Here is a 15,897-nt window from a genome sequence, read left to right on the forward strand (position 1 = left end):
GTGTACGCCAACCCTCTTTCTCTGAATTTAATTATTAAAAATTATCATGTGTCGCATCAATCCCAAATGATTCAATTATTTTTCGAAGTTTCTCAATGCTTCAATTATTTTTCATTGATACAAGATGTTTTCCAAAATTGTAAAGAAAAGAGAGAGAATCCCTTTGTATGGATAGTATTAAGAGGGTATTTTAAGAAAAAAGAATATTGTTGTAGTATTTTTATTTAGAGTTTAAAATGAGTGATATATATGTATATATGAATTAAAATAAAGCCAAAAATTTGAATACCCCAATATATAATCTCTAGCAACAGCTCTGAAATCTCTCTTACAACTCTCTGCTATAATCCCTCAACTAATCTCATGAGTGAGACGTCTTAACTTGGCCTTGGCCTCTTGCTCGACATTCTTTAGATACTGCTATTGCCTTTATCACTCTCTTTATGTCGCCTCACCACCGAACCATGGTGTTGTCCTCCAAGTAACACGCACGTATCATGGTTTTAATTTTTTTGGCATCCTCATCGATCTTAGCATCTTGAAAATACTGCTCTAGACATCAGAGGAAGTTTTCGATTTCCTTGGCATTCCTATCTTCTTTATATAACATTGGCTCGTTAACCTTGACCTCATTAAGGAATTGGTTATGTGGATGTGGCAACAAGCCTCCCTTGTGTGACTATCATTTTGTAGAGTCCCGGGTCACTTTTAACCTCACCCAACTTGAAATTCAGCCTTGTGGCCTCATCTTGTCAGGTCACAATCTCTTGTCTAAAGGTATTAAGATGAGCAAACAGAGAGTCCATGAGATCCTTACCCTCTTGTTGTCACATGATTCGACAATGACATTAAGCTAGAGTCCCTTGCATCTCCTCCCGCAGCTCCTATTGGTAGCTCTTAAGCTTCTCGTTGGTCTTACACAACTCCCTAAACTGGTCAATTCTGTCTACCATTACAAGCTTTGGCCTTGTGAGTCTTGCATTTATGTCAGTCAATGTGCCTCTCGACTTCTTCTTTCGTTCTCTTCCACCTTCTAAAGCCTTTGGTTCCCATTCCCTTCCTTCGTGCAGGATAATTTCACCAAAATTAACTTGCCATCTCCTTGTTGGTCATGATTAAAACTTGAATCTAACCTCGACTAGAATACCAATTAACCACCTTTGAATGTGTCTCTAATACCGACTATCACAAACTTGTCGCTCAAACAGTGTTCTTGCGTGACACTTGGCTAAAACCTGAGCTAAGTTAACCTTTCCATCCAGGTGTGTGCAATAATTATCTTTTAAAAGAGTCTCCATATATCTAGATATATACACTTAACTTTATAGTGCATATAAAAAACTCTCAACCATCTCAACTCGAATCTTCTATATAAAGATTTTTACATTAGAAACCAGTCTAGAAATTTTTGGTTGTTGCCTTGCACATTTTTAGGATGTCTCTTGGCTTCATTGTGTGGGCTAGGCACGGCAAAATGGAGTTTTCCCATGGACTAGAGGGTGGGTGTGCCATATGTTCAGAACAATCCTCAAGTGTGAATGGAAATTGTTGTTCCATTCCATGTAAGCCTCTTAAATGCATAATTACATGACTGATTAACTAACGGAAAACTTTTTCCTTTATTATTTTATTCTTTAACAAATAATATTACGTATTTAAATTTAAATATTAATGATAATATATTAAATATTATTTTATTTTTAATTTAAAATAATTTATAACAATATATTATCATTAATACTTAATTTAATACTCATTTTAAATACATAAAACCTTATTATTAATTAATTAGTATTCAAACATAGTGTCCTCCCACTATAGCAATTTTGATGATGCTTTTTACCTTATAAAACATTTTGTTTAAGTTGCTTAATATTTAAATATTCTCTTCTATTTTTTTCTATTTCGAACATCATTTTTAAAATATTTATTTTTGCTCCATTTACCATTTCAAATATTTGAAAGGATTTTAACTTTGTAAAATAGGGAAGATGTTTACTTGTGATTTTTTCTTCCTTATGTTATAAAAATTCTTTATGACAAATGCTTCTCTTCTTAATACAATTATATAAGGTTTATTTATGATTTATTTTATATTAAATTATCAAAATTAACTTAATTATTTATTTTGTTCAAATACTGACATCCTACATTTATCACTTAAACCTTTTTTAAATAATACTTAGAACTAAAAGAATAATTTTAATAGCTTTATAATTTATATCCTTTTTAAATTACTAATTTTTTAAAAGGTATGGGAGGCTTTGTTAATTTCTCAATTATTTGTGGAATCAAATATAAGCAGGCAAAATTGATATTAAGCCACACAGATAGCAATTACAACCATATTTAGGTTATGGGTCAATAATAAAAGTGGATGAAATTATTATAACTGGAGAAACAATTAAAGCCAAAAAAGTAAGCAAAAGTAATCACATTTAGGGGGCGTTTGGTTTGGGTAATGTTTTATTAGCAAAACAGAAAAATTACCTTTAAGATAGATTACTTAGAATATTACTGGGTATAAATAATTACTATGTTTGATAAAATTTGATAAGTATAAATAATTATTATGTTTGATTAAACGTAATAAAATATTACTAGTAAATTATTTTACTTAAATGCCCTTGAATATAATTATTTTTAAATATTTTTTATATTATTTTTCATATTAATTAAAAATAAATTTATTTTTGTCTCAAAAAATTAATAAATTATAATATAATTATAATAAAATCAAGATTACATTGATAATCTTTAAATACCTAAGGTGAAAGTGATAATCAGATTACCACCTATATTATCTGTCATGTCAGCATTGATAATAGAAGATTACTGTAATTTTTTATTACTGATAAATCAAATAAGGGAATAAAAGATAGATTACCAAGGTAATCTTTAAATACAGAAACCAAACGCCCCTTAGGATGATGGCCACCAAATTCAATAATGCAGAACATAACAATTATACTCAACTATAGCATTTCTTGTATTATTATCCACTTTGTAAGTTTTAAGCTTGACATACCCTCTAGCAAATCTAAAAAGTCCCGATCCTCCGATCACTGGCATCTCTCTCATCTTTGAAAATACGGGATTCCTCCCTAACACAGTTATAGTACTACCATTATACTTACCTTGAACAAAAGCAAAATTCATCGCCATGAGTAACACTACTTCTTCTTGCGATGTCGAAACATAAAACCCTTGTGCTTTACCAATCAGTTTCGAGCTTAAACGAGGACCTTCGGTTAGGGGATTGTCGATCATGTTCATCAAACCAAAAGCTGTGGTTGATGAATAATTTGAAACCGGTGGCATAACTTGCATTGAAGTAGGCTTTGAGCCAGAAAGAGTGTCATGCCAATAAAATTGAAATTGGCTAAGCTTTTCTTTTGAGAGATCATGAACTTTTTTGTTAAGGGTTTTTGCATAGCCATGGTGCTCACTAGAGATTAAAATTATGGAGATTGAGAAGATGAAGATAATAATGAAATGGGGAGAGAAAATTGGAAGAAAATTAGCCATGAAGAGTGTCACACAGAGGATTAATTGATTATAGTGAAATTCTGAAAGTACTCAGTTGTTTGTGCTTATATATAATATTAGTAAGGTGGAAATATCTTAAAGCAACAGCAACTTTATTGTAAGAAAATAATGATGATAATAATATAATTCTCTGTCACTATAGTCACCAACTCAATTTTGATGGAAATCTTTAGATTATTATGTTCTAGATGTTTGAATACTACTCAAACTTACAATATTCAAGTATATTCCCTTTAAAGTTAATTATTTAGCGAAACTTAAGAAATGTCCTTTCATCATAAATTATATAAAAAAAAAAGATTGCAAATATTATTATTAGATTAATATTAATAATAAGCTTTGATTTTAATTTTATAGAAATGGTAAAGATGCGGCAAATAAATATCTAAATCTTAAAAAATTTATCAACAAACACATTAAGATATATATACAAATAAATTTTCTTAATTTATTCGTATCATTTGATATGATAATATCTTATTAGGTGATTTTGAAATAAAAAATAAAAAATAACTTTATCTAATTATAAATTATTACGTTAGAATATATGAATAAATTAATAAAATTTGTTTATTTTTCTAATTAGTGCATTGGAAAGCACACCATCTTCGTCTGGCACTACATTTTTTTTTAACAAGGCCAAAGGAATATTTTTCATCCAAACTATGTTGAATTGTCAAAGTTCTTTCCATTAATTATAGAAATACTGTTTACCCACCTATGACCGGTTAAATTTAACAGAACTCTAACCCCTGAAAATTTAATCTCATTTTCTCCCCTAAAAGTTTAAAAATTAACATTTTTTCTCTAAGCTAAGTTTGAAAAGATCACATTTCCCCCCTTAGGGTTTAGTTTCCAAACCCTTTCACTTTTTTCGGCGTCATCGCCGACCGTCTCTCCCTCCTGACAGTTTCTCTTCCACCGATGGCCCCCCTCAACTCCATCCCAACCCATTTGATGCTGAGAGACGTCTTCTGGGAAGACGATTTCTCTTCCCAGATGTCGTCTGTCAGCGTCGGATGGGTTGGGGTGGAGTTGAGGGGGATCGTCGGTGGAAGAGAAACCATCGGGAGGGAGAGATGACCAGTGATGGCATCGGAGAAAGTGAAGGGGTTTGGAAACTAAACCTTAGGGGGGAAATGTGATCTTTTTAAACTTGACTTAGTGGAGAAAAGTTAGTTTTTTAAATTTAGGGCAGGGCATATGAAATTATATTTAAGTTTATTTTTAACATTAAATATAAAATGATGATTTTATCCTTATTACCATTAATTTTAACTGTTTAAGAGTAGAGAAATAATATTTCTATAGTTAATAGGAGAAACTTGGACAGTTCCACATAGTTTGGGTGGGATATAGTCGTTTGGCCTTTTAACAATAATGTTTGGTGGCCTACGACACTATCTGATGCCGTGAATCAAACTTTAATAAAGCTGGTTAGTGCGGTGGAAAAGTTCAGGGAAGACCCGTGGAGGGCCCAAGTCAACTTTTAAGACTGAGTTTGACACATTGCATTATTGAACTAAATTTGTTATTGTATTAGTGGACTAAAGTGTTGGGAATAGAATAAAAATGGATTAAATTTATCATTAATTATTTGAATAAATGTGATATTATGTTTACAAATTACAATTATAATTATAATAAATCTTTTAAACTGAATTAAACAAGTCTAGAAATGAATAGCGAGGTGGCTAGACACTTGCCACCAAGAAGATTGCCTATTGTCATTGACAGAATGTCTAAATTATTTTATGTACCAACGATGTCACACTACCTTCTTTTGAGTCCTCCAAAATCATAATCTTCCAGATGCAATCTTGGCTTCTAATCTTAAGAAACAATCTTGGACTTTCTCATTTCTCTTTACCATTTTTATTTTATTTTTTTGATTTAATTTTCATTTTCAGTTGGCCAAAGGATTTATTTTCACTCAAAGAATATTGTTTTTTCAAATTTCTATCTCTTAATTTTGAAAATTCTATTTACTTACCTATCGACAATTAAATCAATTAGTTTTAAAGGGAAAATTATCATTTCATTTGTAATATAAAAATAAACTTAAATTTTATCTTTTTTCCACCCTTAAATCATAAAAACTAACAATTTCTTTCCTAAGCCAAGTTTTTAAAAAATGACATTTCTCCCCTTAGGCTTTAGTTTCCAAACTCCAGTGTCATCGTTGGCAGTCTCTCCCTCCCAACGCTTCTTCTCCCTTTGACAATCTCTCTCATCTCACCTGGACTTCCGACCGACAACAATTCATCTTCTTAGATAAAGACAAAGATCTCTTCTTCAATTAACGTCAATCAATGATTCAAATAAAAGGAGAGAGATTGCTAAAGAGAGAGGTTGCTAGCAATGGCGTTAGAGATGATGTCAAAATTTGAAAACTAAACCCTAGAGGGAAAATGATTAGTTTTTAATGTTTAGAAGGAGAAAATGAGAAAAAAAAAATTTAAAGAGTTAGGTTTTCGTTAACTTTAATCATCCATTGGTGGGTAAATGAGATTTTCAAAATTAAGGGATGAAAATTTAAGAATGTAACATACTTTAGGTGAGAATAAGTCCTTTGACCTTTTTAGTTTTGTATACACATTTTAGCTAGATTAGCGTTTGAGTATAGTTAGAAGTTTGTAATAACGAGAAACAAACAATATTACGTATATATATATTTTTGTATATAATTTAATTAAATAAATGATTTATCATTATATGATTAACTATGCATTAATTTTTCCTTGGTCAAAAGTAAAGATTCACAGCAACAATTTGATTATTTTGGTATGGTGGATGATGGAGGTGAAGAAGAAGATGAAGATGATGACAATAGTGAGGCTGATGAGGAAGATGATCCTGAGGTTTTTGAGGTTGAGAAAATTCTAGTCATCTGCTATGGTGATCCAAAGGAGAAGGGCGAACGTGGATTATACTTTAAGGTATATGAACTATGATATTAAAACTAGGTCATATGCATTTGAAGTTTATAATTCTTTATTGGCGGTAAACTGCTGCTTGTTTTTTCTGATGTTGATTTTATTATTACTAATTGAACATGCAACTGATATACCATTTCTTGCATGATTCTTTGCACCATATCATCATTAACAACCAGAACATAGATATATTTTCCTTACTATACATTTGTGAATCTAAACTCTTATATTTTACTTTCTTCTTTTTTGTCTGCAGGTTCGTTGGAAAAATTATGGACCTGATGAAGATTCTTGGGAACCAATTCAAGGGTTGAGGTATGTTGATAATATATTGTTTTCCCTGTAGCATGTTGTGCACACATGCTTAGTAGTTTATAGCTCAATAACAATTGTTTACTACCAATTTTTTCCTTAACAGTAATTGTAGAGAAAAGATAAAAGAATTCGTTTGTCATGGATACAGATCAAAGGTTCTGCCCTTGCCGGTAAGCTTTTAATTTTTACCCGAGATTTCCTTTTTAGCTCAATCTTGATGGTCTGTATAGAATAGTTCTTAATCTGTTCAATTTTTTTGAATGTATAAGGAGATGTGGATATAATTTGTGGAGGGCCTCCATGCCAAGGTGTTAGTGGCTTTAACCGTTTCAGGGACAAGAATAATCCTTTGGCTGATGAAAAAAATAAACAATTAATGGTGTTTATGGACATTGTCGAATATCTAAAGCCAAGATTTGTTTTGATGGAGAATGTAGTTGACCTTGTGAAGTTTGCTAAAGGATATCTTGGACGATATGCCCTGGGTCGGCTCATTCAAATGAATTACCAAGCCCGTTTAGGAATGATGGCGGCAGGAGCATATGGGCTTCCCCAATTTCGGATGCGAGTTTTCTTGTGGGGAGCTCAACCAACAGAGGTGATCTAATGGATTTTTACTCTGCATTATTGTTGTGCAATGGATTTTATGCAATGATACATTTGCTTTTTTGCAGACTTTACCTCAGTATGCACTCCCAACCCACGATGTTGTTCTAAGAGGAGTTATTCCTACTGAGTTTGAGGTATCATATATCTTCTTTTTTCTATATACAATTTTTCTTGTAATTCATTGAAGATTTGTACTAAACCATGCTTGATGGATGTAGAGAAACACAGTGGCATATGATGAGGGCCATTCAGTGGAACTAGAGAAGAAACTTTTGCTGAAGGATGCAATTTCTGACCTTCCAGCAGTATGTTTAAGCATCTTATTGTTTTCTTAAATAATTTTTACATTTCTTATTCACATCTAATATTTTTATCAAACATTAGGTTGGAAATAACGAATCTCATGATGAGATGCCATATGACAAGGATCCTGAGACTGAGTTTCAAAGGTTCATCAGATTAAGCAAAGATGGTAAGATCTAGTTGCTTAATCCATTTAATAATCCATGAAACTGTTTAACTCTTCTAGCCCTTGCATGCTTCTGGAAATCATATTGGTGTTTCTTGGTATCATACAGTTGATTATTTATCCTATTGCCGCATTAGCAAGTTACCCTATGATTGTCTTTGAATCATTTATGGATATCACTGAGTGAAGCAATTACAGTTAATGTAATTTAATTTTGTTACAGAACTTTCACGCCCAGCAGCCATCATAACTATCTTCAGTATTTGTTGTTTCTTTTGCGAGTAAAACAAAATAAATGATCATCTGTTATACAATTTTTTATTAATGTTTCTTGGTGTCCTATCTATTGACTATATATCCTATTGCTGCCTTTCGAAGTTACCTTATGATGGTTTTTGTTGCTTTTATGCATATCACAGAACGCAGCTATTCTAGTAAATATAATTTATATGTTGCTTAAGAACTTTCACATACTGCAGCCACCATAACTATTCAGTATTCGTTTCTTTTTTCGAGCTAATCAAATAAATGATCAATTTGTTACACTAATTACGTTTCTAGTCTCTGCAACCTTTTTGCATTTACTTTGGCAAGGAAAATAGATGTATTCTAAGTATATGACCATCTTGCAGAAATGATCGGTTCTTCATCAGACTCAAAACGAAGTAAACACTTGCTTTTCGATCATCGTTCGCTAGAGTTGAACACGGATGATTATCAGCGTGTTTGTAGGATTCCAAAACGAAAGGTATGCATGTGCATGCATTTCAAGTCAACAAAATATAGGTAACAATTGATTGAGGTCCTAGGATTTTAGTGTTTGCTAATCTTTCATCTTTTATTAACCAGGGGGCAAATTTTAGAGACTTACCTGGAGTTCGTGTTCGTCCAGATAATAAAGTTGAATGGGATCCTGACGTCGAGAGGATATATTAGGATTCCGGAAAGCCTCTGGTAATATTTGTTATCTTATTTTCTTAAAACCCTTGTTATACTTTGCTTGTGGAATCTTAATAATGTTCTCGGCAAACAGGTCCCTAATTATGCAATGACCTTTGTGGATGGAACATCATCTAAGTAAGTGATTTATAATTTTACATATAATGTTTCAGTTTAATTATATAGCAGATTCTGACAATCCTTCTAAACTTAATTTAGACCTTTTGCTCGTCTTTGGTGGGATGAGACAGTGCCAACAGTAGTTACCAGAGCAGAACCGCACAATCAGGTAAAATATACCGTTGCTTCTGTTTAAGCATATTCATATTTGCTTAGACAAACGCATTGTTTTGATCAAACCAGCACTTCTTTTATAGGCCATTTTACACCCAGAACAAGACCGGGTGCTTACAGTTCGTGAAAATGCAAGGCTGCAAGGTTTTCCCGACTATTACAAGCTTTGTGGACCTATCAAAGAAAGGTACGTTTATGTAAATATAAGTTTAGTAGTTAATATTCAGTAAGTTAGGAATCATGTATGAAATTCACATTTGTATATCTGCAATACCATTAGACATTAGCTATTTCTCAAAGCTTGATCATTTCCTCAGGTTGAATCAATGTAACTAAGAAAAACCATGAGCCAGAGTCTAAGAGCATGGATTATGATCTTGTTTTGTTGGTTTTGTATTAGGTATGTTCAAGTAGGAAATGCAGTGGCTGTGCCGGTGGCTCGAGCGTTAGGATATGGATTAAGTCTAGCTATTCAAGGATCGGCAACTCATGAACCTTTATTTACAATACCTCAGAAATTCCCAAACATCTTAGAACGACTTGCCTCTGCATCATCTGTAGATAATGCTTAAGTGTTGTACTCAGAACACACGGATAATTTTAGAGCAATTCATATTTGTAACTGTAATTGTACAATATTTAGTATTCTTTCCCTACTTCATTATTTGCGCCAACATCATCTATGTTCACAAAAACTCTATTGAATATGAACCAAGTTAACTTAATCATTGAAGTCATGCATGTTTTATCTTTGTAATCATCTCCGCTAGTTCGTCGGGCTTGCGATTGAGTCACCAATGACCAACCCATTGCTAAATTTGTAGCATTTCTCCATTAGCCACTCGATGACTACATTTTTATTTTATTTTATATAATTATTAATTCTGAAATTAATATAAATTAAGGATGAAAAAAAAAATTTAATAAAATATAGGGATAAATTAATATTCAACTCTGTAAATGTTAGGGTTTTTGTCCTTAAAGATGTCATTTTAGGTCACTTTTTCCTTTCTTTGCTATAGTATCTAGTCTAGTTTAAAATTCAATTTGAGTTTACCTCTCTTCAAACAAGTTGAGTTTAAATTAGTTTGAGATGCATTCAAATTTGAATCTGCTTGAATCTAGCCATAGAAAAAATAAATTGAGTAGCAGAATCACATTACATCATTGCATAATTTAACACGAATCAAGTCAAAAACAGAACCATAAATAATCCATGAAAAATCCAAACAAATAAAGAAAAAAATTCCATCGATATTAGATCATGGGCACTAAAAGATCACAATCTTTTAATAGAAAAAGGCGGCAATTTCAGCACAGCTTCCTCTGTTTCAATGGGATCTGATCTAAGTATCTACCATTAACACAAAACAAAACAAAACAAAAACAGAGCATCGACCACATAAATATACTAAACCCAACATACAAAAAGGGAAGTAGAGAAGAGAGAGACAAGTTACCGGATCTTGAAATGGAGGTTTTGTGTCATCTTGAGCAGGTTTAAAATGGGGTTTCTCATTTTGAATCTTCGAAGCTTGGCCCTGGCTTTGAACGCTATTGCCGCTACTTTTGATTGATGTCTCTGAAGCTTTCATTTTTCTCTTCACAATACAAATTGTTCGTCAATCTGAATAATCAAAACAATATAAAAGTAGACGGGCCGGGCTAAAATGTGCTGACCCGGCCTGTTTAAGTGGAGACATCCTCCAATCCAATTTTAGTGAGGTTAAAGTAAATGTGTTTTATCTAATTTTTTTAGGATAATTAATACAATAACTATTTTTGAGGGATGAGTAAAAAATAACGAACAACTTATGGCCTATACAATTGTAGTTAAAATATTAGGGGGTGTTTGGTTTAAAGAATATTTTATCATTAAAATTAAAAGATTATTTTGAAGATAAATTATCATAAAGATTATTCGGTATAAATGATTACTTTATTTGATAAAATTTGATAAAAATGAGTAAGTATAAATAATTATTGTATTTGGTTAAAGGTAATAAAAGAATATTAGTATATTATTTTAAAATATTTTTTATGTTATTTATTATATTAATTGAAAATAAGAATATTTTTAATTTAAAAAATTAATAAATAAAGATATAATTATAATAAAATCAATATTGTCCTAATAATATTTTAATACTTAAGGTAAATGAGGTAATCAGATTATCTCTTATATTACCTATCACATCACTATTGATAATAGAAAATTACCGAAATATTTTATTACTTATAAATTAAATAAAATAATGTAAGTAATAAGAACTAGATTATTATAATAATCTTTTAAACCCTTTAACCAAACGCTTCCTTAAAGTTTTGACGGAAATACCCTACATATAAAGTCGATTTTCACTTATTTTTTCTCATACAATTTTGAAAATTCATCTCAATCACTATCTAATATTTTGGCCAAAAAAAAAAGGTATCGCAAAAACAGACCATATTATGCTTCACTCTAGCATTGATTCATTCTTTGTATCGGTGTATTATTTACATTCAATGTTTTCATCAACATATACTTGAATGTGTTTTAACAAAGTTAGGTTTTTAAAATCTATAGTATATTTTGATGGAAATTATTGTTGTGCCCTTTAGTTATAAGTGAATAAAATTGTGATTGAAGCGAGTAAAAATTGAGGTCAGTTGAATTGGACAAGGTTTCAAAAATTTTTATTGATTTTGGACAATTAACATATTTTATCCAATTAGCAGCTTATTACGCTAATTGTCAAAAATTAGTGAAAGTAATTTGTAAAAAGATTCAAATTTTATTCATTTAGTTATTTCTTTTAAGAAATTTTCATATATTTGTAGAAAAAGGCAGTTTGAATAAAAATTCAAAACAATTTAAAGAGATTATGTCACTGCAAAGGTGGAACAACAAAACTATTTAAACAGGTCATGTCACTACAAAGGTGGAACAACTTGTTGTGAAAGAGGATTACATTAGAAATCAACAAGTTCAAGTGGGATGTGTTGGGTTTTTCAAGATTTTTCATACATGTTTTACTTTCTTAAGTACTCTTTCTAATAAACATTTATATCTTAGAAACATCATATGTATATTAAAAATTTTCATGTCATCTTTAAATCCAAGTCAGATAATGATGTAATTATTGAGTTATTATTGTCTTTTTGTAAAGGATAATATTGTATGCACCTATTTTATATATACAAATGTGTATACATTTATATGTGTTACTATATAATTGAGTATTATTTTATATTTAAAATCACTTAATCATATAATAATATATATAAATATATACATATAATTTTATTGTTTGGTAAAAGAGAAGGACAATAAGGCGGTAATATCGCAGGGAACATTTCCTGATGGGCATCAACTGCTTTAATCCCCCTTTGACAGTATCTCAAACGCTATCAATCAAAATAACCATATATCTCATTTCTATTATAATAACATGACATATTCTGTAGTGTCTAGTAATTAAAAGTACAGGCAAACTACAACAATAGTTAATCACAGCAATATCAGGATACTTCTTTACAAATATTAGTAATTAATTAACATAATTTTTACAGTCATCATTTAGTGATTAGTGGGAACCATCGCTCATGCAGAGAAGACTGATGAGAAATCATGAAGAAAAGGAACACAAGCAGCGCCGCAACGCCCCAGGGAGAGCCCCCGGCTCGGTGAAGAGAGTCTTTTTCTGTAGGAAGGGGAAGAAAGAAGGGCAGCCCTCCAGATAAACAGTGAAGCAGAAGCAGGAGAAGCAGAGGGGAGAGCATGAGAAATAGCTTGACTTGGTTGACCATTTCCTCAAGTTTTGACTGGTAGTTGATGTACCAGGAGAGGCCGAGGACGAAGAAGAGAATCAGGATGAAGAAGAAGAGATGGTGAGGAAGGGAGAAGTACTTGAGATATTCTAAATATGAATAGTTTTGGTACCTCGCCATGGTTGAAGATATTGAAGAAGAAAAGAAGAAGAAGATTTGAGCTTGAGGTTTTCTGTAATAGCCTTGTTTGTTTTAGACAAATAATGTGAGTGATGGTGGATTATATAGGGCTGCTTCAATCTCTCTCCCCATTAAAGGGTTATTTAATATTTTAGTTTGTTTCTTATGTTATGTAGACATTTATTTTATTTATATATATAGAGGATGCTCTTTGCTACCCCACATTGGCTTTAAAAAGTGAGAGAGCACTTGGTGATAATGAAGAGACTTGGTTCACAGGAAAGAAAAAAACAAAAGGAAAGGATTAGAAGCAACATTCTAAAAGATTCAGTAAACATGAAAGAGGTAGCCCTATTCTTTTTCTATTTTTAGTCTTTTAGTGGAACAAAAAATACTACTAGGAATTACTAGAGCATCTAGGGCTGGATTCGAGCCGAGCCAGCTCGAGCTCGAGCTCGGCTCGGCTCGGTTCGAGCCCGAAACGAGCCGGGCTCAGCCCGGCTCGATCGAGCTCGAGCCGAGCCCGAGCTGGCTCGGGTTGGCTCGGTATATTTTTTTTAAAATTTTTTTATACAAAACGGCGTCGTTTTAATCCATATATATATACAAAACGGTGTCGTTTTGATATAAAAAACGAGCCGAGCCGAGCCGTTACCGAGCCGAGCTGAAAACGAGCCGAACTCGAGCCGAGCCGAATTCGGCTCGAGTCGAGCTCGAGCCGAACTCGAGCCAGCCCTTAAAAAGCCGAGCCGAGCCCGAGCTGGCTGCGAGCCGAGCTCGGCTCGGCTCGAATCCAGCCCTAAGAGCATCATCATATAGGATTTAACTTGTTAACTTTGAAAATAATAATAATAATAATAAAGCTTTGAATTTGCTAAAACAAATTAAAATATGTAGTATGGCTCCTTCTAAAAATAGATGAAACAGTTAGTGGGTTTTCTCCATGGTTGTTTGCATTATTATGGTTAATTATAATTTTTATGTTAATCTAAACAACTCTTTGATAAAATGAAAATCAGATGCATGTATAATTTGAAAATTACTTTTATCAAAAGAGTGATATTATGTGTATTTATTTTGAGTATATAAATGAATATATATTTATATATATTATTATGTGATTAAATATTATTTTATTTTTAATTTAAAATTATTTAATCATATAATGATATATATCAAATATATGTTTAAAGTGATTCCATAAAGAAATAGAAAGAATGTTTAAATATGCCTTTCGCTGTCTTTATTTGGCCAATGGTGTTCTCCTTTTTGAAGATCCTTCAGGATAATTCCCAGGAACTGAGAATATTTAGTTGTCTAGATTTGTAGCTGGAAAGATATTAACAAATGGGAAAGTGCCTTGTGTCACCGGCCATTGACAGTGCCATAGAAAGATGAGAAGAACAATGGAGAAAAAGCTAGAATTTAGTGAAAAATAAACAAAGAGATAAAGCAAAAGGGGAACATATATTATTGGGAAAGTTATCTCTAGATTCTACATGATAGTTCAATGTTTGTTTTTTTCTTGGCTTTATGACTCAATTTTGGTAAGAGATGAATGGGATTTGCATATTCCTATGTCTTTTACGTGTAAGATTTCTATTAGGTCAAGTGGTGGCCTGTGCATGGAAAAATATTCCATCTTTTTCATTTTTGAAGAACCTCTTCACATACTTTGCACACTTGAAATTGAAATTGTGTTTAGCATATTGTGAACAGACAACATTTACAATCTCGTGTTTCTTTCTCTTTGAATATAATTGAAAACACAAAAAAAAAAAATGAATATTACAAGGCATATTAGATAATTAAATCAATTGGTAATACTTGTCTAATTAGATAATTCAATTTCAATAAGATGGTTTGTATATCATCACCATTAATCACAAGGATGAATCAATCGTGCACATTTGGTTTACAAGTTTGATTACTTGATGAATAACATCTACTCAGTATCTCGCATGTTGTAAATAAACAACAAAACGGTTTGCTACCATAGTTGATAAGTTAGACTAGGAATGCAAGGAGCAGAACTTGTTACTTGAGCAAGAATAAACATTGAGGCACTATTGGCCACCTTCTTTGATGAGGCCTGATGGACATTCTAGTGGTCATGTGTTGATGTCGTTGGAGTTGGGTAGGCATGACTACTTCTCCCATTATTAGTTGATGTCAAAGCATTATTAGATTTGTAAGCTTTGGGGATTACAAGTGTTTGCCCAGAGCGTAGTCTAGAAAGAGCTCGTCATAGTTGCTAGTGCTTTAAAATGCTTTTAATTGATAAATAGAGTTAAGGATCTAAACCAAGAGCTAACAAGGTTAGAGTGTTAATGAGGATTTATGATCCTCTTATAGTTGGCTCGTCACTTTTATTGATGTTAAGTGTGAAAGGTCTTTTTATACAATGTTTATATTTTTGAGATATAAGACGTTATCAGAACACATTCATAGTTTTTTGAGATACAGATACATTAAATTGAAGAATATGATTAAGAACTTATAATAACCTTAATGTTTTTTAAATATTATCTTATGCTTATCGAAAGATTTAACTTAGATTTGAGGATAGCTAGCTCACAAAACTAGCTTAAAAAAATACTTCTCACCTTATAATTCATCCAATAATACATCAATAATATGAATAGATAATCTATCTTTAATTGTGATATTATTCAAATCTCTATAATCTATTCAAAATCTCCAGATCCTGTCATTTTTTTTAACTCACAAAACTGTAGACGAAAATGGACTTGAACTAACAATACATGATTGAAGCATCTGAAACCAACTTTTCAATCTCACCCATTTGGAAATAAGGGCATCTATATAACTTGACATTGGCCGGAGCTACAT

The 15,897-nt window shown here is 31.8% G+C and overlaps 3 protein-coding genes and 1 long non-coding RNA gene across 4 annotated transcripts; 2 read left to right on the forward strand and 2 right to left on the reverse strand.

The window, feature by feature from the left end:
• Positions 1-2,921: 2,921 nt before the first annotated feature.
• On the reverse strand, positions 2,922-3,541 carry LOC123209551 (dirigent protein 19-like). The gene has a single exon (XM_044627646.1). It carries the CDS (start codon positions 3,526-3,528, stop codon positions 2,944-2,946), a length of 585 nt encoding a protein of 194 aa, XP_044483581.1. The 5' UTR covers positions 3,529-3,541; the 3' UTR covers positions 2,922-2,943.
• Positions 3,542-7,054: 3,513 nt separating this feature from the next.
• On the forward strand, positions 7,055-9,836 carry LOC123209550 (DNA (cytosine-5)-methyltransferase CMT3-like). Its single transcript, XM_044627645.1, has 10 exons — positions 7,055-7,398; positions 7,475-7,543; positions 7,628-7,714; positions 7,794-7,881; positions 8,511-8,626; positions 8,728-8,832; positions 8,912-8,955; positions 9,037-9,106; positions 9,195-9,298; positions 9,512-9,836. The coding sequence occupies exons 1-6, from the start codon at positions 7,177-7,179 to the stop codon at positions 8,812-8,814; spliced, it is 669 nt and encodes a 222-aa protein (XP_044483580.1). The 5' UTR covers positions 7,055-7,176; the 3' UTR covers positions 8,815-8,832; positions 8,912-8,955; positions 9,037-9,106; positions 9,195-9,298; positions 9,512-9,836.
• Positions 8,927-9,683, forward strand: LOC123208601 (DNA (cytosine-5)-methyltransferase CMT3-like). The gene is made up of 4 exons (XM_044626135.1): positions 8,927-8,955; positions 9,037-9,106; positions 9,195-9,298; positions 9,512-9,683. Exons 1-4 carry the CDS (start codon positions 8,927-8,929, stop codon positions 9,681-9,683), a joined length of 375 nt encoding a protein of 124 aa, XP_044482070.1.
• A 416-nt stretch (positions 9,837-10,252) lies between the features above and the next one.
• Positions 10,253-10,767, reverse strand: LOC123209467. The gene is made up of 2 exons (XR_006501070.1): positions 10,572-10,767; positions 10,253-10,465 (listed from the first exon to the last, which is right to left on the reverse strand). It is a non-coding gene; the product is annotated as an uncharacterized LOC123209467 (long non-coding RNA).
• Between the last annotated feature and the right edge of the window lie 5,130 nt (positions 10,768-15,897).

The sequence above is a fragment of the Mangifera indica genome, chromosome 2 (assembly GCF_011075055.1).
Source record: "Mangifera indica cultivar Alphonso chromosome 2, CATAS_Mindica_2.1, whole genome shotgun sequence".
Lineage (NCBI taxonomy): Eukaryota > Viridiplantae > Streptophyta > Magnoliopsida > Sapindales > Anacardiaceae > Mangifera > Mangifera indica.